The sequence below is a fragment of the Neovison vison genome, chromosome 3 (genome assembly GCF_020171115.1).
Source record: "Neovison vison isolate M4711 chromosome 3, ASM_NN_V1, whole genome shotgun sequence".
Taxonomy (NCBI): domain Eukaryota; kingdom Metazoa; phylum Chordata; class Mammalia; order Carnivora; family Mustelidae; genus Neogale; species Neogale vison.
This window is the reverse complement of record NC_058093.1, coordinates 19571326-19595353: the sequence shown is the minus strand read 5'-3', so window position 1 is coordinate 19595353 and position 24028 is coordinate 19571326. Positions and strand designations below refer to the sequence as shown.

Sequence of the window (24028 nt, the reverse complement as noted above, 5' to 3'; positions counted from 1 at the left end):
TCACCTCTATACTTTGTCATACCTTTAAATAAGAGTTGCTTTCCTCAATGCCTGCCCAAATCCATCCGTTCTTCAAGGTCCAGGCCAAACCTTTCAGTTTAAAGCCCTCACCACTAATGATCTTTCTATTTCTTATCAATAAAGTATTGCTTTTTTACTATTAAAGACCTGGCCATCACCCTCATTTCTACCTCTTGAATTTTAAGCTTGAGGACAGGAGCCAATTTCCATTCTTTGAGTCACTCTCGGGACTAAATACAGTATTTTACACTTACATAAAGTCTATAAACAACTGATAACCATCTCACATCAACATACAGTAGAAAGGTATGCAAAGCATTCTGTGTGTATGAGAAACATATTTCAAAGTTTAAAAACAATCTGGGACCTAACTAAAAGTTCAGCTCTCTTACTATGTAAGCACCTCAAATCTTACCAGATGAAAGGTATCAAGAAAATATTAATGCAATATAAGAGTACTGAATGCTTCACCACTTTCTTAGGTGATCTTAATAAAAACTCAAGATAATTATTTCCTCTATTAATTTATATGCTAACTGGCTATTGATAGGTTTCTTAAAAATAGCAAAGATACTAGACCAGTACCAGAAGAATTTTGCGTTCATCCTCAGTGGTCTCTGTCCTAACATAGGTTCGGTTAGCCTGGGGACTGACAGATGTCTCATATGAAGATACCATAGGAGAACCAGATCGATCCAGTGACAGGTTAGTAATGCTAGCTGATCTGGAAAGAAAAACAAAAAAGTGAATACACAGTTTTAAATTCTTCATCAATAAATAGAATTACAGTGAAAATTCATTTTTAAATAAATGCTTACTGGGACTCCTGGGTGGCTCATTTGGTTAACTGACTGCCTTCGGCTCAGGTCATGATCCTGGAGTCCCAGGATCAAGTCCTACATTGGGTTCCCTGCTCAGCAGGGAGTCTGCTTTTCCTTCTGATCCTCTGCCTTCTCATGCTCTCTCAATCATTCTCTCTCTCTCTCATGTAAATAAATAAAATCTTTACAATAAATAAATGTTTACTTGCCAACATTAAGGGTACTTTTAAATGTAATTATGATGGTTACGTATGATATCATCACTGGGAGAAGCTATTTCAGATTAAGTGAAAAAGCAAAGCTGCTATGGAGAGATTATAGGAAAGCAATGGTAAATAATTTTAAATAAATTTTAGTTAGCTTCTACTTTGAAAGAAATGAAAGCAAATTTTAGCTTCTATATAAAGGATAAAAAGGCAGAAGCTTCTACAATGAGTTAGGCAATAAACTCATTTACTTCTCACAGCAAGGGTGCCTGGGTGGCTCAGTGGGTTAAGCCTCTGCCTTCTGCTCAGGTCATGATCTCAGGGTCCTGGGATCCAGCCCCCCCTCATTGGGCTCTCTGCTCAGCAGGGAACCTGCTTCCCCCTCTCTCTCTGCCTGCCTCTCCACCTACTTGTGATCTCTGTCAAATAAATAAATAAAACCTTTAAAAAAATAACAGTAATTTTCACAGGATACTATAGAGTAGGTACTACTGAAGCCATTCTACAAATACAGAAATCAAGAATCAGAGATTAAGTTATTTTTCTAAGGTAACTCGACTAACAGCCAGGCTGCCTCCCATTCAAAACCAGGTGCCAACTAAAAACTATGCTCCCCCTGGCATGAATATAAAGATAATTTTAAAATAACTTTGGGGTGCCTGGGTGGCTCAGCCAGTTGAGCATCCAACTCATGGTTTTGGCTCAGGTCGTGATCTGATGGGTCAGGAGATCAGACCTGAGACAGGCTCCACACGCAGTGGGGGGTCTACCTGGGGATTCTCTCCCTCCGTCCTTCCCTCAACTTGTGCATGCACATGCACATGTGTGCTCTCTCCCCTTCCCCCCAACAAAACTAAATAAATAAATCTTAAAAAAATAATTTAAGAAATTATTCACAGGTCTGTAACAGGTTTAGCAAAAAGTCATTCTTAATAGCTTATGAGAAAGCACTGTTATCAAATAAATAATAAAGATTTTTCAAATAATCACTTATTTCTTAGCATATTCTTTTAGTGAAAAGTCACCACTATATGTCTGACTCCATTAATTAAAATCTCTCTTCCGGGATCCTGGGTGGCTCAGTTGATTAAGCAACTGCCTTCCGCTCAGATCATGATCCCGGAGTCCCGGCATTGAGTCCCGGCATTGAGTCCCACATCGAGTCCCATATCAGGCTCCCAGCTCCACGGGGAGTGTGCTGCTCCCTCTGACCTTGTGCTCTCTCTCTCAAATAAATACATAAATAAAGAAATTAGAATCTCTTTTCCAATGATTGTATTATCCTGTGTTTTGCTTCTCTAACATTCTAACTATCCCTGCACATATCCTGATATCCTGATACGGTAGTAACAAAAACAAAAACAAAAAAAAAATAGTCACATTTGCTATCAAATACTTTTTTTTTTAATAGATTTTATTCATTTGATAGAGGCAACAGGAGAGAGCACAAGCAGGGGGAGCAGCAGGCAGAGGGAGAGAGAGCAGCAGGCTCCCCGCCGAGCAGGGAGCCCAACAAAGGGCTTGATCCCAGGGTCCTGGGATCATGACCTGATCTGAAGGCAGAAGTTTAACCATCTGAGCCACCTAGGAACCCCTAATGTCAAATACTCTAATAAGTAGCCTAGCATTAAGAATGCTGGGTAAACTTTTATTTAGAAATAGTACTCACTGACTAAATTACACCTTTCCCAAAGATTTACATCAATCATAGTATTAGTTCAAAACAGATGGAACTACACTGTAAATTAGCACAGCTATTCCTCCATTTGTACAACGCCAAAAGAAATACTGTACTTGATCCCACCTTTAAAAAAAAAATTTGTCTTAACTCCACATCCCCTTGGGACATTCCCTCCTTCACTACAGCACAACTCCCATCTCCAATTCTTCTTCTTCCATTTAGGGAATCCAAAATGGTGCAGCCACTTTGGAAGACAGTTTGACAACTTCTTACGAAACTAATCATACTCTCTACCTATGATCCAGCAATCATACTCCTTGGTATTTATGCAAAGGAACTGAATACATGACCACATGAAAACCTGCACACAAACCTTTATAGTAGCCTTATTCATATTGCCAAAACTTGGAAATAACTAAAATATCTTCCAGTAGGTAAGTGGATAAATTGTGGTATATCGAGATATTGGAATATTAATTAATGCTGAAAAAAAGAGTTATCAAGCCATGAAAAGACATGGAGGAACCTTAAATGAATATTACTAAGTGAAAGAAACAAATCTGAAAAGGCTGCATTCTGAATGAGTCCAACTATAAAACATTTTAGAAAAGGGAAAATTATGCAGACAGTAAAAAGGTCAGTGGCTATGCCATGGGTTGGGTGGGAGTGAGAAATGAATAAAGAGAGCACAGAGAATTTTTAAAGATTTTATTTATTTATTGAATTTTTTACTTGCGAGAGAGAGAGGGTGAGCACAAGCAGGGAAAAGGGAGGGGGCAAGTTGACTCCACACTGAGCACAGAGACCCCACACCCTGAGATCATGACCTGAGCCAAAATCAAGAGTCAGATGCTTAACTGAAGGCCAGGCAGGCACCCCAGAGCAGAGAATTTTTAAGGCAGTGAAACTATAGTTTACTACAACATTGGATATCACATCATTATACATCTGTCCCAAACACAGAATATACATCACCAAGAGTGAACCCTAACGTAAATTATGGACTTTGGGTGATAATGTATCAATGAAGAGTGATAATATGTTAACAGCTATTCATCAACTGTAACAAATATACCACTATGATACAGGATACTGACCATGGAGGAGGTTATGAGGGTAGGGGGTATATATGAATTTTCTGTACTCCCTACTCAATTTTGCTATTAGCCTACAACTGCTCTAAAAAAATGAAGTTTATTAATTAAAAAAGGGTAAAAGATCCTGATGTCTGCAACCTAGTCTCAGAAAAAGTCTATCATATAAATAGTAACAAAGCAAATGGGAAAATGTAAATTAGTGAACCTTAATAGAGAATATATTAAATTTATTACTCTTGCAACTTTTTACAAATTTGAAATATTTTCAAAATAATTTTAGAAGTGTTTTAAAAATTCACTCTCTCCAGTAGCTTCCCACTTCACCCAGAGTAAATGACAAAGGCCTAAAATTAACTATAAGAAAATTCTACTCCAGGTACACAGGACCTCTTGTTACTCTTTGCCAGCTATATTCCTTCTAGGAATTCGCTATTTTCTGTTTTCTTGGCACACTCTTCTATTAAATGTTCACATGGCTCATTCCCTCATATCCTCAGGCCTTTGCTCAAATGTCACCTTCCCTGTGAGATCTTCCCTGACTACACAATTTTAAAATGTCAATCTCTATCCATATGCCTTATTGCTTTTTTGAGCATTAAATTTTTGACTGTTTGATTCACTGCTATATTACACAGAGCTGGTTTCTAGGTACTTAATAATACTTGTAGAAAGAACAGAAAGTATGTTAAACCAAGGTCATTCAGATCTCTAGTTCTTCAGGTTAAGAACTACTTAGTCACCACTTAAACTTGTAAAAAGGAAAGCATTTTTCAGTGAAGAGGTGTGAACATCAGTAAGATCTAGTAAGTTGAAAAAGGAGGAGGAAGTGTGCAGATGTAGAATGATTACAGGCAACAATTTCAAGGAATTTGGCTAAGAAGAAAAGAAATAATTGAGAATATAGGAAAAGAGAGATGAACCATAAAGAAGAAATTTTTGTTTGTTTTTAATAGGTGATCTGAGTTTGTTTAAATGCTAATGGTGAGGAGTCAGCAATGAAAGGTAGAATGTAGAAACATCAACAGGATAATTAATAAAAAATGAAAAAGGATGGGATCCAGAATACAAATGGAGAATTAGCTTGGATAAGAGGTAGAAAAAAAAAAAAAAGATGAGCTCTAAATGTAATCAGGTTGGTAAATGGCGGTAAGAGTTGAGGAAGTGCCTATTTGTTAGCTGCCTCTTCGCTCTACAATAGAAAATAAGGCCATCTGCTGAGCTAGGAGAAAGGCAGTGGAGATCTGAAGCCAGCAGAGAATACTGGAAAAGAGACACTGAAAAGAATGCAAGCCAGAGCTGACTAGCAAATAGAAAAACAATAGTTTAATTCAGATTTTAGAGCTAAGAAAGTGTAACAATCAATCCCACCCCATTTTTATCTGTTTGCTCTTCTCATTGCCATGAAAGAAAGAAAAATCAAATACAGAACATGGAGTTTTCATTTGGCAGCTTACCTATTTCGAGCAGGAGATTTCCCAGCATCCTCCTGAACAGATACAAGTCTTGTCGAAAGAGGAGTATTTGAAGGGTCTGGATGAATCAAACTACAAAGAAACAGAAAAATACTGAGATGATTTGGGACAGTAACAAGCAAATCCACTTTCAGTGAAGTGCTTTAACATTTAAAAGCTGATTGTTTTCCCCTACAATAATAATATTAGGGTTTAGTTTTGTTTTCTTCTTTTAATTAAGATAGAAACTATAGTTTTTATATTAACTACATCAACTGCCAAAAGGCTGGTAGCTTATTAAGTATACAGTGAGTCCTTAAAATAATAACGCCGGTTGGATGGGTACTTACAGAACTCCTACATCCATCATATACAAAACTGAAATGATTTTGGGGAGAAACCCTGAGTTCAAGTATTTTATTCTTAGTCCCCTTAGCCCACTGGAATAGCACCGCAGAGTCAGACGTATGTCCAAGTGCAGGCTCTCCTTCTTTCTAGCTTTTGACCTTGAGTCCACTAGTTAATCTCTCTAAACCTCAGCTTCTACATCTATCAAAAGGAGAAAGTGGTGCCTATCCAAGAGATACGATAACTAAAAGAGAATGAACATGAAACAACTGCCACACTATTCTACCTCTGACATCTATCCGACATCTCTCAAGAAGATTTCAAATCTAGTTTATTAGAAGACACTTGCCAATTCTGGGCTCACGCAATAGGGCCAGCCACAACTAAAAGGGATTACTAACTAAAGTGAGAAAGAACTGAGAATCCCTATACTTTTTTACTGTTCTATTAAATGTAGAATCAATTTTTAAAATTTATAAAATACACGTAATTGATAAAGAATTATGACACCACAAATAACAATGTACCATCAGCACTGACTCTGAAATGCGTATTATTTCCTTACCCAATCCCATTCCCCTCTGGGAGACTATTATCAATGAAACGACTATTATCAATTTTATACTTATCACTCCCTCCCTTCTCTTTAAGTTTACCACATCTGTATACCTAGACAGTGTGTTTGTTTTATGCATTTTTGAACATCATAAATAATCGTTGTACACCTCTGTGACTTTCTTTTCTGCTCCACGTTATGTCCCTAAGAGTCATAAATGTAGAACGCAGCTATAATTCATTCTTGGCTTCTATTTAAATTAGTTGCCTATTACTTCCTCACACTTTTAAGGGTGATTGATAAAACAACTTATCAGAAAAGGGTTAATTAAAACTCTAAGCTCTTTCATATGGCTAGATTTAGTATTATACATAAGAATATAACTTAGCTTAAAAAAATATATCAGAAACTGATGAATCTAGGATTCTAATTCAAACAATTCCGTGTAACTACCAAGAGTTAGAAACATCCTTCACCAGCAGGCAACTGAAGTAGCAGATTTAAACCTAAGGAAAAACATGAAATGTTCCTTAGGGAGGAAAAAAGATCTAATTTCATATACAAATTTTTTTTAAGATTTTATTTTTTATTTGACACAGAGAGACACTACAAGAGAGGGAACACAAGCAGGAGAAGTAAGAGAGGGAGAAGCAGACTTCCCACTGAGCAGAGACCCAGATGCAGGGCCAATCCCAGGACCCTGGGATCATGACCTGAGCCAAAGCAGACGCCCAATGACTGAGCCACCCAGACACCCCTCATTTACAAATATTATGAATACAAAATTTATGGGCATTTTCCTTCTCTATGAAGGCTACATTAGAAATTATTCATCTCAATAACTTCTGTTTCCTTTTTAACAAATCTCAAGATATATACCATACACTGTTCTTGGTGCCAGCAGGTAGAACAGTGAACAAGAACAATATAAAGTCTCTCCTCTTGTACAGCTTAGGTTCTAATTAGTCAATATAATTACTACCGATAAACATTCCAAAGAATAAGGAGGAGAATATATAGAAAATAATTCAAAGAAGATAAAAATAAACTGAAGGTAGCCTCAGGTCACAAGACTATCTGTATTTCTCAAACATAAATAAAATTGTACTTAAGTGATAGTACCTTTGCCAGGCAAAATCATCCTCTAGAAATATGTTGCGGCTAGCTTTTCTACTTCCAACAGGTGTTCGAGGTTCACTTGGATCCAGTACAGACACAGAGGAAGCAGAATCAGAAAGAGCATTCAAGTCTTCCCCAATGGAATTACTGTCTGTGGAATGAGCATAACTTAAAGCTATCTTTCTACAGTATGTACAAGCTCGGAGGTCCCCTAAAAAGGAAAACAAAACAAGAAAATGAACTTAAAAAATAATGATAACAGGTTACTTAACAAAACACATTAAGTCCTTGGGTTAATAGTTTTTCAGGTAACAGGAAAATGTCTTCCAGTAAAGACTACTAAAAAAGATGTTTTCACAATGCAAAATAATTTTTTGGTTCATTTATATATTTTAAAAACCATCATTGTGATAAATTCATCCATTCATTCAAATAACCTCAAAATTTATTAATGAGTTAAGAAAATAGCACCAATGATACTAAAAAAAAAACTCTTTAAAAGAGTTTTTGAAAAAATAAACTTTTCAAGGTTCTAAAAATGAAATAATGGACAGTGAGTTCAAGAAAAAAACTGTTTCGAATAGAGTAAATAAAGCAATACAAAGAGAAACAACATGTTTTCCCTGGGCAAGGAGGAAAATGTCCTGCAAGTCTCTCTTGTGAAACCCTGAGAGCAGCGTCCACAAGGGGGCACCATCTCAGAAACAAACAAATACAAAATGGGCTTACAGACCCTGTGAAGTAGCTGGGGAACTGTTACAGAAATTCCTCTGGTGAAAGCTGAGTTGGCAACGAAATGTTCTTCAGAGGACAAACAACAAGGTTATTTAATACTTTTCATATGTTGTCATTTAAGGTCACAGCCCAGCCCAAACAGAAGTTTTCATTTCCATCCTATTTTTCTGTAAAAGCTATTTGTGTGATTCTGTAAGTTTACTGTACTAAAAAAAAAAAAAAGGTCAGATAATTGAACTTTATGAACACATGTTAGTTAACAATTCCACCTTAATTTTTTTTACAATTAACATTAGAAAACTGATGGGACTTGAACAAAAGATTTCTTTTTTAAATTTATTTTAGAAGGCCAGAATTTATTGAGAAAACATTCAAAATGAGGGGGGGAAAATGAACTAAAAAAATTTCATGTTAGTAATAAGATTTTAATCAATATTAGAGTTTGAATTATTGAAAGGGAATTACTAATTTTTAAAAGAAACAATTTCAGATTTTATTACATTCTTAAAGGCAACTGTACTGTTTTTACCATAATTACAACCAAGTATAATTATGTTAAATAGTTTTAGGGGGGTTTTCCATGTTAAGACTATGTAGTCCTCAGTTTTGTTACATTATGTTCTATGTAGTCCTCAGTTCTGTTACATTATGCATAGATTTTACAGAAAATTAAGTATCACTTGTTGTATTACTTATTTCTGATGCCACAACTCAACAGATGAAATATACTAAAACTAAAGAAAACTATATCCACTTCAATCGGGACCAAAAAAAGTGAATCCGGTCTGGAGTAAATGAGAGTGTTTGGACAAATCACCACCAGCCAAGAGAAGTAGAACTACAGTAAGGAAGTGAAATGACATCCTGCAGAAAGGTCTCTAAGTTCCCAAAACAAAGGCTTGGTTTGTTTCTTACTATAAAGAAATTTCCCTTTACCAGTCAGCTATTAGAATGCAGATGGTCAGAACTCAGCCAAGCCTGAACTGAAAAGTTTTCATATCACGAAGAAATTTCATCAGCAAGTGTCTGCTGAACACATGCTTAATTATGTGATTGTATAACAAAGGCTGAGGAGACACAGCTCTGCCACCAAAGACCTTGGTCCACTGAGGTGAAAGACACACATCTAATTAAAAAGTTGCCTGATGGATGTAGAGATATTAATGCTACTACCACCAATAACTGCTTAATATACATTCAATTCTTTCCATGTGCCATACATTATTCTAAGTACTTTACATTTATTCGAGGCTACATTGTACAAGTGCCCAACATGTCTTATTCCATTTGTAATGGTTAATTTTATGTGTCAACTTAGAGAGACTAGTTGGTTGGCCAAACAGTAATCTCCTTGTTACTGTGAAGGGTTTTGATTAATGTATGATTAACATATACAATCTGTTGACTTTAAGTAAATTACCCTCCATAAAGTAGGTGGCCCTCATATCTTAGAATATTTTTGTCAAATTAGCAGGTACAATGAAACTGACTGGTTGCTCCTAATTTTACTAGACAAAGTGGGGAGGGGGGCAGGAAGGATGACCTCAGGAATTCAAATTCCCAGCTGTACAAACTACCTGGAAGTTTCTCTGTCTTCCCCAAGAGAAATCATTATCTCCTGTAGCCACAGAGCTAAAAATCAAACTAAGAGTTTCATCCTGCAAGTGGCTGAATCACAACACACATAGAATCCTTAATCTTGCAGTATGACTGCTGTGAAAATGAGGGCACTGATTAGAAAGGAATGGAATCCTGAAAAGTAGAATGGAGATCCATGGAAAGATCCTGATGAAGCTGGGGAATGAAGCCCTGAAAAATTCTGCTGAGTCTTCTTTACCTTTCTTAGCCTTTGCAATCTGTCAGAGGAGATTAACCCTGATTTGCCAGAGAAATCCAAAATGGCCTGAGTTTTCTACCTTGCAAGACACTGCTTATTCTCCTCAGGACCCACTCCCACTACCCTCTTTGCTTCTAGAGCTATAACAAGACTAAAGTCCCAGGAAGCCCTGAAAGGTAAGGTATAGTGTGACCCATGAGAAGGTGAACTAACATTTTTCCAACTCATATGGACAGAAACCCAGGGAATAGGTATGCAAATGGATATCAAAGATATAGGAGATACAGTGGAGATATATCAAAGATACAGTAGAAAGAACATAAAGTAGGACCCAGCTGAATTTACTGATATGAGCCCGCTAAATAGAGATTATGAATTGAAAACCATAGCATGAGTGTAAAGAGGGCTCTAACAGTCTTGTTGGTTGACTGGCTGAAACATGGGACCAAAAGTGGCCTATACTTTAAGAGGCTGAAAGGCCAGAACTAACCTGGTGTATTATGAAGGAAGGGATCCAAAGAATTAGGGATATTAAATGTTAAGAAAGGATTTATCAAAGAACAACTGCTTACTCACCCCAGCAGGATCTAGAACATATACCTTTCATGACCATGAGAAATAAATTTGTGAGGGGAACCCCAGGATCCTTGTAGAGCTTTGTGGTCGCTCTTCTCTGTAGGTCAGAAATTACAGCTGCGGCAGTGGGGGGGGGGGATGCCTGGGTGGCTCAGTGGGTTAAAGCCTCTGCCTTTGGCTCAGGTCATGATCCCGGGGGTCCTGGGATCGAGCCCCGTGTCAGGCTCTCTGCTCAGCGGGGAGCCCGCTTCCCCCTCTCTCTCTCTGCCTGCCTCTCTGCCTACTTGTGATTTCTGTCAAATAAATAAAATCTTGAAAAAAAAAGAAATTACAGTGGGAACTGCTTCCACTGAATTGAAAAAACTAAATGCAAGGGAGACCATTAGATCCTAGGGCGGCACACGTAGAATGGCGGCACTTGATCACCAATGACAAGGTGGGCACGGATACTATAATAGACAGTGGAGTCAACACAGGATTCAGAATAGTCTGATTTGTAGCGACCATGGCATTGATCATAGTACTCCCAGAAGTAAAGTCAATGGACAGTCTACTAAATTTTTACTAGATTTGTATAAGACAAACTCCAGAACAAGTGGACAGTAGTCTAACTTAAATCAAAAACAGTCATGACCTCCCAATTAATTCTCAGAATTGAGCCATTTACAGACCCAGAATTCCTTGAATGAAGCAGGGAGGGTAGGTCCCCTTGGGAAATACCTGATTACACACTGCCAAAAACTTAACACTGTTAATATATGTACCACCCTTCCTCAAAGGGTGACTGCATTAAGAAAAAGCTAACAGTCAAACCTCTGGGGGATTACTAGACTTGGCTCTCATTTAGGAGACCCAAAATTTTATTGTAGTCTACCAGTCAGGAGAGGGACTTATGGAGGTCAGGTGATGAATAGATTTTGGCTCAGATTCATCTTCTGGTGGGTTGAATGGTTATTCTGTGGTTATTCCTCAGTTCTAAAACACACAGTTGGAATAAACATACTCAGTAAACGGAAGAATCCCTACATTAGTTCTCTGACCTGTGCAGTGAGAGCTATTATTGTAGTTCTGGCCTCCATAACTTTGAGAAAATAAATTTCTGTTATTCTAAGCTGCTCAGTTTGTAATATTTTGTTATGGCAGCCCTGAGAAACTAACACAACAACCATATTAACAAGACAGGATTTATCCTAAGGGTAACGGGAGCTCTGAATGAGTTTTAGGCAGGTAATATCCCAATATGATCAAATTAGCATTTAACAAAGAATAATAACCAGAGTATGGAAAAGGAACTAGAAGTAGGGAAAAACTAAAGGTAAAAAATTCCTCTAAAGGTTGCAGCCAAAATCCTGATGAAAGATAACTGAGCTCTGAACTCTAGCAACTGGGGGGCAGGGGGAGTGAGTAAGGCTAAGAGGAAGATTTGCACGGCAACAAAAATAATTTGAGAGATGCAAAGAGTATTCTCCTTTTGGTAACTTCTGCCCACCTTCCACTCCCAAAGCACTATGTAAATCCACATACCATTGTTTGGTATTTTCTGCTTCAACAAATAATTTAAATAATTTAAAATTTCCATACTGATAAATTTACGAAAAAATATGAATAAGATGCAGTTTGCTAAGCAAGGTGTCCTATAACTCAAGGATGATCTGCATTTTATAAAATGAAAATTCTCATAGTAATATATATTAGTAATCTATCCTAACCACCTTGTCTAATAAATATTATTGCTCCTATGGTTTTTTGCTAGCATCTATGACACACTCTCTTTTACTCTATTTATGAACCTCTCCATCTACTTTATTATCCGACTGTAAAGTCCTTTAAAGCAAAGCTGTATCACCCCCACTTTTGTGTTCCCCATGTCCCACACACAAAACCCAAAATAAAAATTGGCTTCACAACGGTCCTGTATTATAACTATTTTATAAAATAGTTAAAAACTGCAAAACTGTCAATAAAGTGCATTTACCTGTATAGCCCATAAATTTTCCAGGGATTTCTTGATTACAGCAACGACTGCAAAAAATCTGCCCACACAGTCGGCAATGGTGTCTGCGCCTGAAGGTTGTAAATTTCTCACTACAGTCATAGCATTCTTTACATTGGCTGTCTGGCATCCAGTATTGCTTCAGGTCACTGTCCTGTAACAGTAACAATATGTGAAACTGAAAATATGAAAAGATGCAATGAAAAGTGCAATGCTAATCAATATCCTACAAGGTTTCTTCTGCAGAAATTGACATCTTATTTCAAGAATTCATATGGGAATGGAAAAGATCAAAATCACCTTAGGCCTTAAAATAGCCTTGAACAAGGCTTAAGTTGAAGGACTTACATTACTGTCCATCAAGACATATTCTAAAACTACAGTAATTTTAGATAGAAAATTCATTCAAGGATAGGAAAAGAAATGGAGTTATAGAACAGAAAAGAGAGCCCGGCACACCCTCACACACGTATATGGACTTATGACAAGATTTATAATGCAATCAGTGAAGCATGGTCTTTTCCAAAAAAGCAAAAACGAAACAAAATAAAACAAACCAAAAAAATGGTGTTTGGTCCAATTAGACCTCTGTGAGAAAAAAAAAAGCTTGACCCCAAAACTTCCCATGAATTATAAAGTTTCTTGAAGAAACCATGAAAGACAATCTGGGCTAAATAAATACTTCTTCAACCGAAAAGCACTAACTTAAAACAAAAAGCACTTACCATAAAGGGCAGAAAAATGATAAATTAAAGTTAAGAATTTGTATTAAAAATGTGTTCGTAACTGGAGGAAGTACTAGCTGAACATTCTTTTGAGTCGAGTAGCATTATGCCATTTTTACTGAGTATGGCATAAGCCCCATATAAGTATTTAATAAAAATCTTCTAAACCCCCTAGAGAGTACCTGGCTTTTCCCCTCCATTATTTCCTTGAGGCGTTTTAATACTGTGCTGAGGCTTCGAAGCTGAACAGCTGTACGAGGGTCATGACCTCCAAAGGTAGGTTCTGCTTTCCTTCTCGTGTCTGAATCAGATTTACCAAAAAAAAAAAAAAAAAAAGAGAAAAGAAAAGAAAGAAAGAAAGAAAAGGCAACCTTGTTATTAGTCTCTAATATCTATGCAAAATAAAGTATATATGTGATGCACAGTGCCTTTATGTTCTCCCAGCCACTGATATGGATTGAGAGTTAAACTAGTTTTTACAAAGATAAGCGGTTGTTGAAAGTATTTATTACCAGGTAAAACACTGCTTCACAAGCAAGTAAGGGCTACCTAAGAAAAGCACTGTCTAAGACCACTGATGGCTTTGAGGCCTCAGACAGACACATTGCTTAGAAGGGCCCAAAATTCATTATGATTTACTGGGCTCTTTGTTCCCAAGTCATCATAAATACCTGCTAAAAATTTAGAAGAAAAAGCAATCCCTGTGAGTTAACCTAGCTTAGTCTCTACAGCCAAACAGTAAACAACAGTTCAGTTCAGTCTACAGACCAAGTACCTAAAGCCTCATGAAGCAGATGATCAGAAAAGAGTTTAATAACCACATCCCCAAAGACTGAGAGAGCTCAGAATATCCAGGGCGGTAATTTATCCACAATTCCCTTCACCAAGATCTAAACAGATTAAAAACACCAAAGAATTGCTAGAACTCCAGTCCTACCCTTTCCTGCCACCTCCTTGACTCTGCATCTCCAAACTGAAAGACATCACTTACACTTTAAATAGCAATACCGAAGCCAATCCTATCAATAGTAAACCAAATTCAGCTTCAGGGACAAAATGTATACACCCACAAAAACTGTGATATTATTTCCTTATTTCAGAGTAAGATTACCACTGAAGTTTGCTGGCTCTGTTACAAAACTTAAGAATGAAGGGAGGTGGCTTGATAAAAGGGATGAAAGTCTCTATTAGTTTTATCTCATTAACAAATAACCTATGGAAATCAAGATGGAAAATACCCGGCCTCGAGTCTTTCTCAAACTCACCGCTAGATTTGTTTTAAATGTTCTTTGTTTTGGTTGGGTGGCACAGAAAGGATTACCAAGAAATGAGTGGTTGTTCTCTGAATCTAAATTGACAAAGAACTTCCCAAGACAACTGAATAACACAAATAATTATCAAAAGTGCATCTATGTTAGAAAACTTTAAAAAATTTTTCTATAGTCCAATGCTAATTTCAGCAGACACCTCAGATGTGTTGTTACTGGAATACAACATGCAAGCATTAGAAGGACCGAATTCTCCTTGAGTATCACAAAATAAAGGAAGTGTCCATGATTCATAAGGTAAAAAGAGAGGCAGATGAAGCTGTTAGACTGCAACAGCTGTGCTCCCATGCAGGGACAACCCCTTGCACTTAGCTATTTAGAAGCGTAAGAGAGGACTAATGGCATCATTCACCAGAAAAGGAAACACAAGCCTTCGCTGGAACCCAAAGAATCACACACGAAGGTGAAAGAGACCTGAGAGGAAATCTGGTCTAGCACTCTGCCCTAAATAACCTTAGCTGCTTCTCTTGTAAAATGGATATTACATAATGAAATGATGTTCCTAAAGTCACAGGGCTAATAAATTGTGGAATTACAGCCTTGCAGTAGAAAAAGGAACTTGATTGGTCAAACAGTCCCAGGCTTCCGAAGCTTAAATGTAAATGTCTCTAGCAGCGAAGGCAGAAAGAATCAAAGAATCAAAGGCACTTGATAAAAGACAGAAAGGAGTGGTAAGGATTGCAGCAAATTAGACATTACAAGCTCCACCCAGTGTTTTTTTTTTTAATTTTATTTATGTATTTATTTGAGAGAGAGAGAGAGTGCACATGAGCAGGGGGGAGGAGGAGAGGGAGAGGGAGAAGCAACTCCCAGCTGAGCAGGGAGCCCAACTTGGGGCTCTCGATCCCAGGACCCTGGGATCAAGACCTTAGCCAAAGGCAGAGGATTAACCAATTGAGCCAACCAGGCACCCCTACCTAGTGATATTTAAATTCAAGTTTATCAAAACACCAAGGCAGGGACGCCTGGGTGGCGCAGTTGGTTAAACGACTGCCTCCGGCTCAGGGCGTGATCCTGGAGTCCCAGGATCGAGTCCCACATCAGGCTCCCAGCTCCATGGGGAGTCTGCTTCTCCCTCTGACCTTCTCCTCGCTCATGCGTTCTCTCACTGTCTCTCTCTCTCAAATAAATAAAAAAAAAAAAAAAAAAAAAAAACACCAAGGCAAGGTGTGATAGGCTGTCAGTTTGTAATCCCTAAGAGCCTCTAGTCCAACTGCTAAATTTGACAAATAAGGAAATTCTATGCTTAATTCAGCATAGGACATAGTCAGATCCCTCAACAAAAACAACAGTGTGGCCACAGGTCAGGTTTAAAAGCAAAGGAGTTTACTGAACTTAAAGGATAGGTGGGGATGGTCTCTTCCTTCCCACAATCTGGGGTAGAAGAGCTCCTCTCTCCCTCTCCCCCTTCCCACCTTCTGGATCTTCCTTCCAAAATGGCTGATGTAACCCAGGCTGAGGCTCATTGCCCTAGGAAACGTGCACAAGGCCCACTCCAGTCCTCAGGTTCCATACCGAGTCTCAGCTGGCCGTAAGATATCCTCCCGCCAACCATCATTACCTGTGCCTGCCTACTTTTCACTCAAGGATCTCATGAGGAAGCTGGCCAGACAAGATAGGATCTGGTGTCGAGGGACACTTGACTTCCAATGCTGCCCCCTCCTCCTCTCTTAGGCCACCTCTCACTGCCTTTCTTCTATCACCTTTAGCTGGGCAAATCACTGTGCTGATTTCAATACTCTAACAGAAATAAAACATAAAACAATTCATTTGTTTTGTCTCTCGATTCAGGCACTGACCCCCAGTCTCTACTCATCAGAAGAGCATGAAAATGAAGGAGATGACTATAGTAGACCAGGACAGAGAACAAACAGGCAAGAGCTCAGCTCATCCAGCCACAAGGACAGTCTGCACCCCAACAAGGACAGAAGGCCAAGAGCAAGTGGCAGCCCGCTAACGGAGGTGACAGAGTTCCGCAGCCAGAGGCATGCGCACCACATTATACTAGCCATCCCAAGAACAGATGCAGAATCCATTCACAAAGTTGAAACTAACCTGTGTTCTCCTGGGGATGTTGCAAACTGTTCTCTTCTGAAACCCAAGCAAGTAATTAATCAAAAAACAGTCAAGAGATCTGTGCTTGGCCTAAGTTAAAATTTAATAAAACGCTTAGGAATTTTTTTTAGGTATCAACAAATTCTTTCACTACCAAGGCAATAGTGTCATTAATTCTGAAGAGCACCTGACTATTCCAAAACGGCAGAAAAGTTAAGTCAATAAACAACCTGGGAAACACAATGACTGGAAAAATTCAACACATGAGAGAGATGAAATGAGAAGCACCGTCTCACCTAATACTGCTGAAGATCGTCGCTGGAGTTCCTCATTAAGCTGTTTTTTATAAGGTGTAGGTGACCTCACAGACTGTGTTCTTGAAGGAAGCTGAGGGCTGGCCCAACTTCCAGCTAGAGGCTGCTGCTCTCCCTGGCCCCCTTCTGCGCGCTCTGTAACAAAGGAAAGCTTGGCATTATTTGAAAAAGTAAAACTCAAGAGTTGAGCAAAGAGGATGAAATTGTTCAGAAAACAATGTAACTACATATTACTTGCATAATTAAAAATTAAGTTTAAAAAAAAAGAAATTCAAAGAAAGTGGCAAAATTACAAGTAGTATATCCTTGGCATATGTGATCCCCAGTTTGTTTTATATTTCATTAGAAATATTGTGAGCATATTAAAGGAAATAGAATACAAGCTTTACATGACTGCAGAGAATTTTTTTGATCGGTTTTGTTTATGGGGTAGATACCATGCACTATTAAAACAGTGCAATAGTAAGCAGATAATAGGGGCTCAATAAACATTTGCTGAATAAGAAGATTATTGTTTTATGATGAGTAAATATAATGTTGTATCCCGGATGAGATCCTAGAATAGAAAAAGGACTTTAGGTAGAAACTGAACAAGTATGATTAAAACACATACTTTAGTTTACAACAATGCGTCAATGATGGTTCATGAATATAATACAGTATAATAAATACACTATACTAACGTAAGATGATAATAGGGAAAGCTGGGTGTGGGAGTATATGAGAACTCTGTATTATCTTCCCAATTTTTCCATAAATCTAAAAGTAAATAGTAAGATTTTTTAAAAAGTCATTATCTTGGGGCACCTGGGTGGCTCAGTAGGTTAAGCCTCTGCCTTTGGCTCAGGTCATGGTCTCAGGGTCCTGGGATCGAGCCCCACATCGGGCTCTCTGCTGAACAGAGAGCCTGCTTCCCCCTCTCTCTGCCTGCCTGCCCCTCCGCCTACTTGTGATCTCTGTCTGTTAAATAAATAAAAAATATTTTTTAAAAAAAAGTCATTATCTTAAAAGTGGACTAAGAAGAGGAGGTTTTATACAGCTTTAAATATGACTACTACTAAAAGTCAGTTAATACTACTAAAATTTCTCCTGAATCCATTTAATAATTAACTCTCAAATTCCTTACAAGAGGGATTACTTTCTACTGTATATCAAATAATACAGATAAATAGAAAGCGAAGATACAGGCCATATTTTTAAAGATTTTTTCCAGGTAAAAAATACATTACTTGAAAAGAGCTCATTTAAAAAGTACCTTTTCACTTCCACTGATGGAATGGACAAGTTATGGGGATGAAAGGCACAACATAGGGAACATAGTCAACGGTATATAAGAACATTGCATGGTGACAGAGGGAAGCTCCACTTGAGGGAGCACAGCACCATGTATAGACTTGTCCAATCACTGTGCTGTACACCAGAAACTAAAGTATCAGTATGTTGTCAGCTACGCTTCAGTGAAAAAAATAAAAATAAGGAAGACCCCAAACAAAGGAGATTCTATAAAATAATTGGCATGTTATCTACTAAAATGTCAACCTCACAAAAGACTAAGAATAGGAGACTAAAAACAGATGAAAACCAAATGCAAAATGTGACCCTGAACTGGATCCTGGAAGCAAAGTTTTCTTTTGGGAAGACTTCATTTGTGTGGAATACAGACTGTTTATTACATAAAAGTACCGCATTGATACTAAATTTCCTGAAATAAATAAGTAAAAAGTATCTTTTCTCTTGATATCATTACATTTATAACTTAATCTAATGGGTTTAAGGCAACAGGCATGACGACAATTTAAATTTTGGAAATAGAAGAACCTTTCCTCCCATATGCTGATTCTTCTAGTTTTATGGATCTAATTACAAACTTTTTGTCTATTAGCCCTTAAAAGAACAAAGTCCATTCTGTGAATTTAAGAAAGTTGAAATATATTAAGAAAGGGGGAAAAAAGGCTAACTTCAAAAAGGGACCTCTTTTTAACATTTAGTTTTCAATTCAGATCTTTAGTTACCAATATTTAATAAGATTGCAGGGAAAACTCTAGCTTTCTCTTCATAAGCAATAAACCCCAGTGACCTATGACTAAAGCTATCTCCTTGTTGATATTTCACATCCTTGCAAAGACACAGCATGAAAGCTGAACAAGAGAATTTCGGAAAATCAAAATTGCAGCTTCTCTGATCCTTAAGAATAATGCTTACCTTTGTTAAATCGAAAGAGATTGACGAAAGAACTATACGCTGATTTAAAAGGAGGTTCGTCCTGATCAGGAGTCAAAGGCTTAAAGTGTGTGAGATGAGAAGGACTAGTAGGAGACCGCGGCAAATCATTAGCAGAGTCCACGGTTGGGGAAGCCTTATCATCTGTGGCCATCTCATGAGTCTAAAAGACAAAAGACAGGAGTTCCTAAGGAAGCTCAAAAGTCGAAACAGCAGCCCTAAATCTCTGGAAATCTGACTCTGAAAACTCAGACCTCTGAAAACCAAAGAGTAAATAAATCTAGTTTAGCGTATATTGCAAATTAAGGCTTAGAAACACTGCAGTCTAGATCATAAGGGCCTCAATCACATGAAACTATGATTATATAGCCAATCTAATTGTCTACATTGTTATTCAATCTACAGAAAACATCGAAATCATTAACAATTTGGAGGTAAATATAAATGTGAGCAGGAAAAAAGAAAAAAAAGCATTTTGACATAATTTATATCTTTTTCATTTTAGGATTTTTGTTTTTAAAGACAGATACTCAATACCGGGGAAAAGAGGTTTTACACAAGCATATTAATTCCTCAAAATTTTTTGAACGTATTTCAATTTTTTCTTTTAAAAAAATGCAAAGCAGGGGCACCTGGGTAGCCATCAGTTACGCGTCTGACTCCTGATTTCAGCTCAGATCATGATCTCATGGTTTATGAGATGGAATTGGAGCCCAGTATATGGGCTCTGAGCTCAGCAAGGAGTCTGCTTGAGATTCTCTGTCCCTCTGCCCCTCCATCAGCTCACATGTGGGCGTGCTCTCTCTCACTCTCTAAAGTAAATAAATCTTTTTTAAAAAAAGGGGCACCTGGGTGGCTCAGTGGGTTAAGCTGCTGCCTTCGGCTCAGGTCATGATCTCAGGGTCCTGGGATCGAGTCCCGTATCGGGCTCTCTGCTGAGCAGGGAGCCTGCTTCCTCCTCTCTCTCTCTGCCTGCCTCTCTGCCTACTTGTGATCTCTCTCTGTCAAATAAATGGATAAAAATATTAAAAAAAAAATTGGAAAAATAAAAAATGTAAAACATAAATATTTCCAAGATGCAACAGTCAACCCTTAATGATACTTGTGTATAACCTCAAAAACTATATATTTCTATAATATGTAATTATATATTATATATTATATATATAATATATATAACCTCAAGCCATGCCTTATCACTTCAAAAACTATACAAATCAACAAGCTGTTCCTAGCATCTCTTCTTCTAGGCACATGAACCTGGTTCTTCTCCTTTTAAGAGTAAACTCATATAGACATTAAAATGAAGATCTTAAAGGGCTTTTTCCCAAAAACTAAAAATCATAGTTCAACTGAAGTAGGAAAGGTAACCACATCAACAGATGGAGGTTACAGAAAAACACGAGTGTCTATTTCCTGCCATATTAATACTTCAAATAAATGAGAACCATAAACTACACATAACTTTAGTCATTAAAGTTCTACAGTTTGTCAACTAATTTATGTTTTACTATGAGGACACCATACTCTTTCAAATGTTTTTCACTTTCAAAATCATATCTACCATCTTGTTTTATTTTTGCAAAAATCCTGGAGGGAGCACAGAGCTGGACTTATTACTACATTTCATCTTGGAGGCAAGCAATGTACACTGAACCTAAACACCTTTCTTGAAGATCACAGAGCTAGTCAGTGATAGAACTGTAAGTAGACCCCAAAGTTTCATTCTAGAATTCCTCTTTAGATCAAAATTATTTTTGTAGGGGCACCTGGGTGGCTCAGTGGGTTAAGCCTCTGCCTTCGGCTCAGGTCATGATCCGTCCTGGGATGGCGCCCCACATCAGGCTCTCTGCCTAGCAGGGAGCCTGCTTCCCCTTCTCTCTCTGCCTGCCTTTCTGCCTACTTGTGATCGCTCTCGCGCGCTCTCTCTCTCTGTCAAATAAGTAAATAAAATATTTTTTTAATTATTTTTGTAGCTCTTCATAGACTTCCAATTCTAGCCTAACTAAATTCTAACTACTCAAGACATTGCCTGATTAATAATTAATTCATTAAACAAAGCAGAAATTAAACCATGGACTTGAACATGATTTGGCAATAACTGTTTATTGGTACGGTGGCGGAGGGGGAAGGAGGAAGAAAAAGAGGAAGGAGTGTTGAGGAAGAGCAGACAGAGAGATGGAGGAGAGAGAGGAAGGTAGAGGAAGGTGGAGGAAGGAAGGAAGAGAAGGAAGAAAGGAAGGAAGGAATGAAGGGAAGGGAAGGTTGGGAGCCTGCAGAGTGAGGGATGGGCTGGAAGGAGGAAGAAGAAGGGAAGGAGAGGGAGAGAGGAGGCCTCTAATACCATCCACTGTTGGGGAGAGTAGTCAACAATCCATATTCCAGCATAAAGGATTTCGAAGCAAGCTGCTGACTGAAGAAATGTAAACTCAAGAAGAGGGGGGAACAGGGGAAAAGGGAAAGAAAAAAAAAAAGAGCACTAAGGAAAAGGGATTATGTGATTACAGGAACATTCAGGCCTGGGAAAACAGTCTACACTCTACTTTGACATAAGTAATGTCAGAAGCAGAGTTAGCAATCTGAATAAAGAATCTCAGCATTACTTCTGAGGGTCACCCACATACAAAACTAATTAATAAGCTTTGGAAATATGAGGATAAAAATTACCATGACAACACTCAGCAACTATAATCTCTGAAACATAAACACAGTCACACAGTTCATCTCAAAAATTCCATAAGGACACCGGGATCTTGAAAAAACTTATAATTCTTATTCTGGAAGCTTAAAAACTGTAATATAAACCAGGAGTCTTTGCTAAGTGATAGGCAATTAGAAATATTAACCTACTCTTCCAAATGCCAGTACTCTGCCTCTTCTCATTTGAAGGCTCCTAGTATATACAGACCCACCACCCGCTATCTCAGTGATTAAGCCAATAAGAAAGCTAATCAGGTATTAAGCCCGATCTACTAGCCAATTTCAAAATAAAGTAGATGAAAAAACCCAAGTATCAGCTGAATCATTCCTAAATACAGTTTTTAAAAGTACTTAAAATGTACCCAAAATAATACAAGTCAGCTGAATACCAGAAATGTCAGTTTCCAACAACAAAGGTTTTTTTGTTCAATTTTTCATCAACATGCCAACAAAAACACTAAAGCAAGACCACAACATGATCCATATTACTGTTCCCAAAAAGAAGAAAAAGGGAGCACCCAGGGAAAGAAAAGGGGACTGTAGTCTGGCTCCACAGAAGACTTAACCTGCCCAGTCTGTCAAAAACCCAAACCCAACCAAACAAAAACAAAAACAAACAAACAAGCAAAAAAACCCAAAATGAAAACTAAGGTTATTTTTGAATCCTGATGGGAGTTTTGAAGGGGCAGAAAACCAGATTCAAATAAGTGAGAAGTAAGAGAGCGCCATACCCGACCCACTACTCTACGGTCAGCAGGGTACTCATTATAAAAGAGGATGCACTGAATCCACACCTGATCATTTAGCATATACCTACACTCTTCCGATAAACCTAAATAACTTGCTTTATACAGAATTCTAGCACTTCTCATATTTCTCGAGTATGTTAAAAATAATAACCACTATACTGGAACAGGAGACTCTTAATTCCCTAAAAATACCCATCACGTTTCATCCTCACCCTTTTTGTTGGGAATATTCTAAGCAAAGGGAAAATACTAACTGGGAAATCAAGCCTCCTCCTCAAACACGGGTAGAAACGGAACGGACTCCAAGAGCAGAAGCAGTCATTTAAGGAGGTAGATACGTATTTGAAAACCCACTATTGGTGTCGTGTTCTGTAGCTCAGGAACTTTCTTCTTCAGTCTACGGCGGCAAGTGACAGGAGGAGGAACTGGACTGTGCACCTCCAAAACAAGCTCGGGGACACGGGACAAGAGACGGGCAAGGGAACTTCAAATGTTTCCGAGGAAACCGCTTCAAGAACAGCCGCACCCGGCTCCCTTCCCCACTCGCCAGAGAAGGGGCAACCGGGGAATCAGGGAGCCGGCTCGCTACGGGCGCGGGCTCTCGCCCTTCGATGCCCAGCCTCGGCCGCAATCCGGCCTCCCGACACGGTTGGGAAACGCCAGCTCTCGCCCTCACTTCAGCCTTCCCCTCCGCTCTGGCCCCGGAGCTCCTCACACCGGCCTTCTTCCCCGCTCTCAGCGCCAGCCGGCCGCGCGACAGGCCGCCTCTTGCCAGCGCCTCCCGCCCCGGCCCCGCCGGCCACCCTCCACCCCAGTCGCCGCTTCACCCCCGTCCAGGCGCAGGAAGCCAGCTCCGGAGCGCAGCGACGGGGATCCTCGGGCCGCCGGCGGTTGCTGCAGGAAGCAAAGCCACTTACATGGTTGATGCGGCTTCTCGCTTCCCCCGAAGGCTCCGCCCCCTGTTCCTCCTTCTCTCCAATCCGCAACTCTCCCGGGCGCCGGCTCCGCCCCCTCCTTCCAAGCCGCGCCACGTTCGGATCAGACGCCCAGGCAAAAGGAGTCGAGCTCAAATAGAGTCGCTTGGGCAATTTGACGGATTAGGCCGGCTCAGCCTTCCCAGAGGAAGCCAAGGCGACTGCGCGCGTGAGCATCACGCGTGCGGGGTCACCGGACGGGTGCTGTCTGGGCCGCCGCAGTTACCGTATGTGTTCGATGATGAGGGCTCTCGCAAGATGTTACCGCGCTCCGCGTTCGCAGGGACTGACATTCACACCAGCGCAGACCGTTGTCACGCTTAAGTGACGGGCAATAACGCCCTGTGACCGTAAACAAATTACTAAGTTCTTCGGGCTCCTGCCCTCAACCGTACAATGAGGCTGATAACAACACCCACTGCACAGACAGCGTCTGAAAATAAAGTAAAACATTTCACTTAAAGCTTCTGGCACAGTGCCTTACCCCAGAGTACGCGATGTGAGCCCCAGAGCTAGTCTCGT

At 39.0% G+C, this 24028-nt stretch overlaps 1 protein-coding gene across 9 annotated transcripts in view; it reads right to left on the bottom strand.

Moving 5' to 3' along the window:
* The window catches only part of PIKFYVE (phosphoinositide kinase, FYVE-type zinc finger containing), a 77567-nt gene extending 54088 nt beyond the window's left edge, over nucleotides 1–23479 (bottom strand). For 4 of the 9 annotated variants that reach the window (XM_044241460.1, XM_044241465.1, XM_044241466.1 and 1 more), the window contains exons 1-9: nucleotides 22887–23254; nucleotides 19066–19246; nucleotides 16846–16998; nucleotides 16550–16585; nucleotides 13349–13467; nucleotides 12424–12595; nucleotides 7304–7511; nucleotides 5281–5370; nucleotides 607–745 (exon numbers count right to left, since the gene is read on the bottom strand). In XM_044241460.1, the coding sequence (XP_044097395.1) occupies nucleotides 607–745; nucleotides 5281–5370; nucleotides 7304–7511; nucleotides 12424–12595; nucleotides 13349–13467; nucleotides 16550–16585; nucleotides 16846–16998; nucleotides 19066–19237 (1089 nt within the window). In that variant the 5' untranslated portion in view covers nucleotides 19238–19246; nucleotides 22887–23254. The other 5 variants (XM_044241461.1, XM_044241463.1, XM_044241462.1 and 2 more) reach the window with 5 other exon arrangements.
* Between the last annotated feature and the right edge of the window lie 549 nt (nucleotides 23480–24028).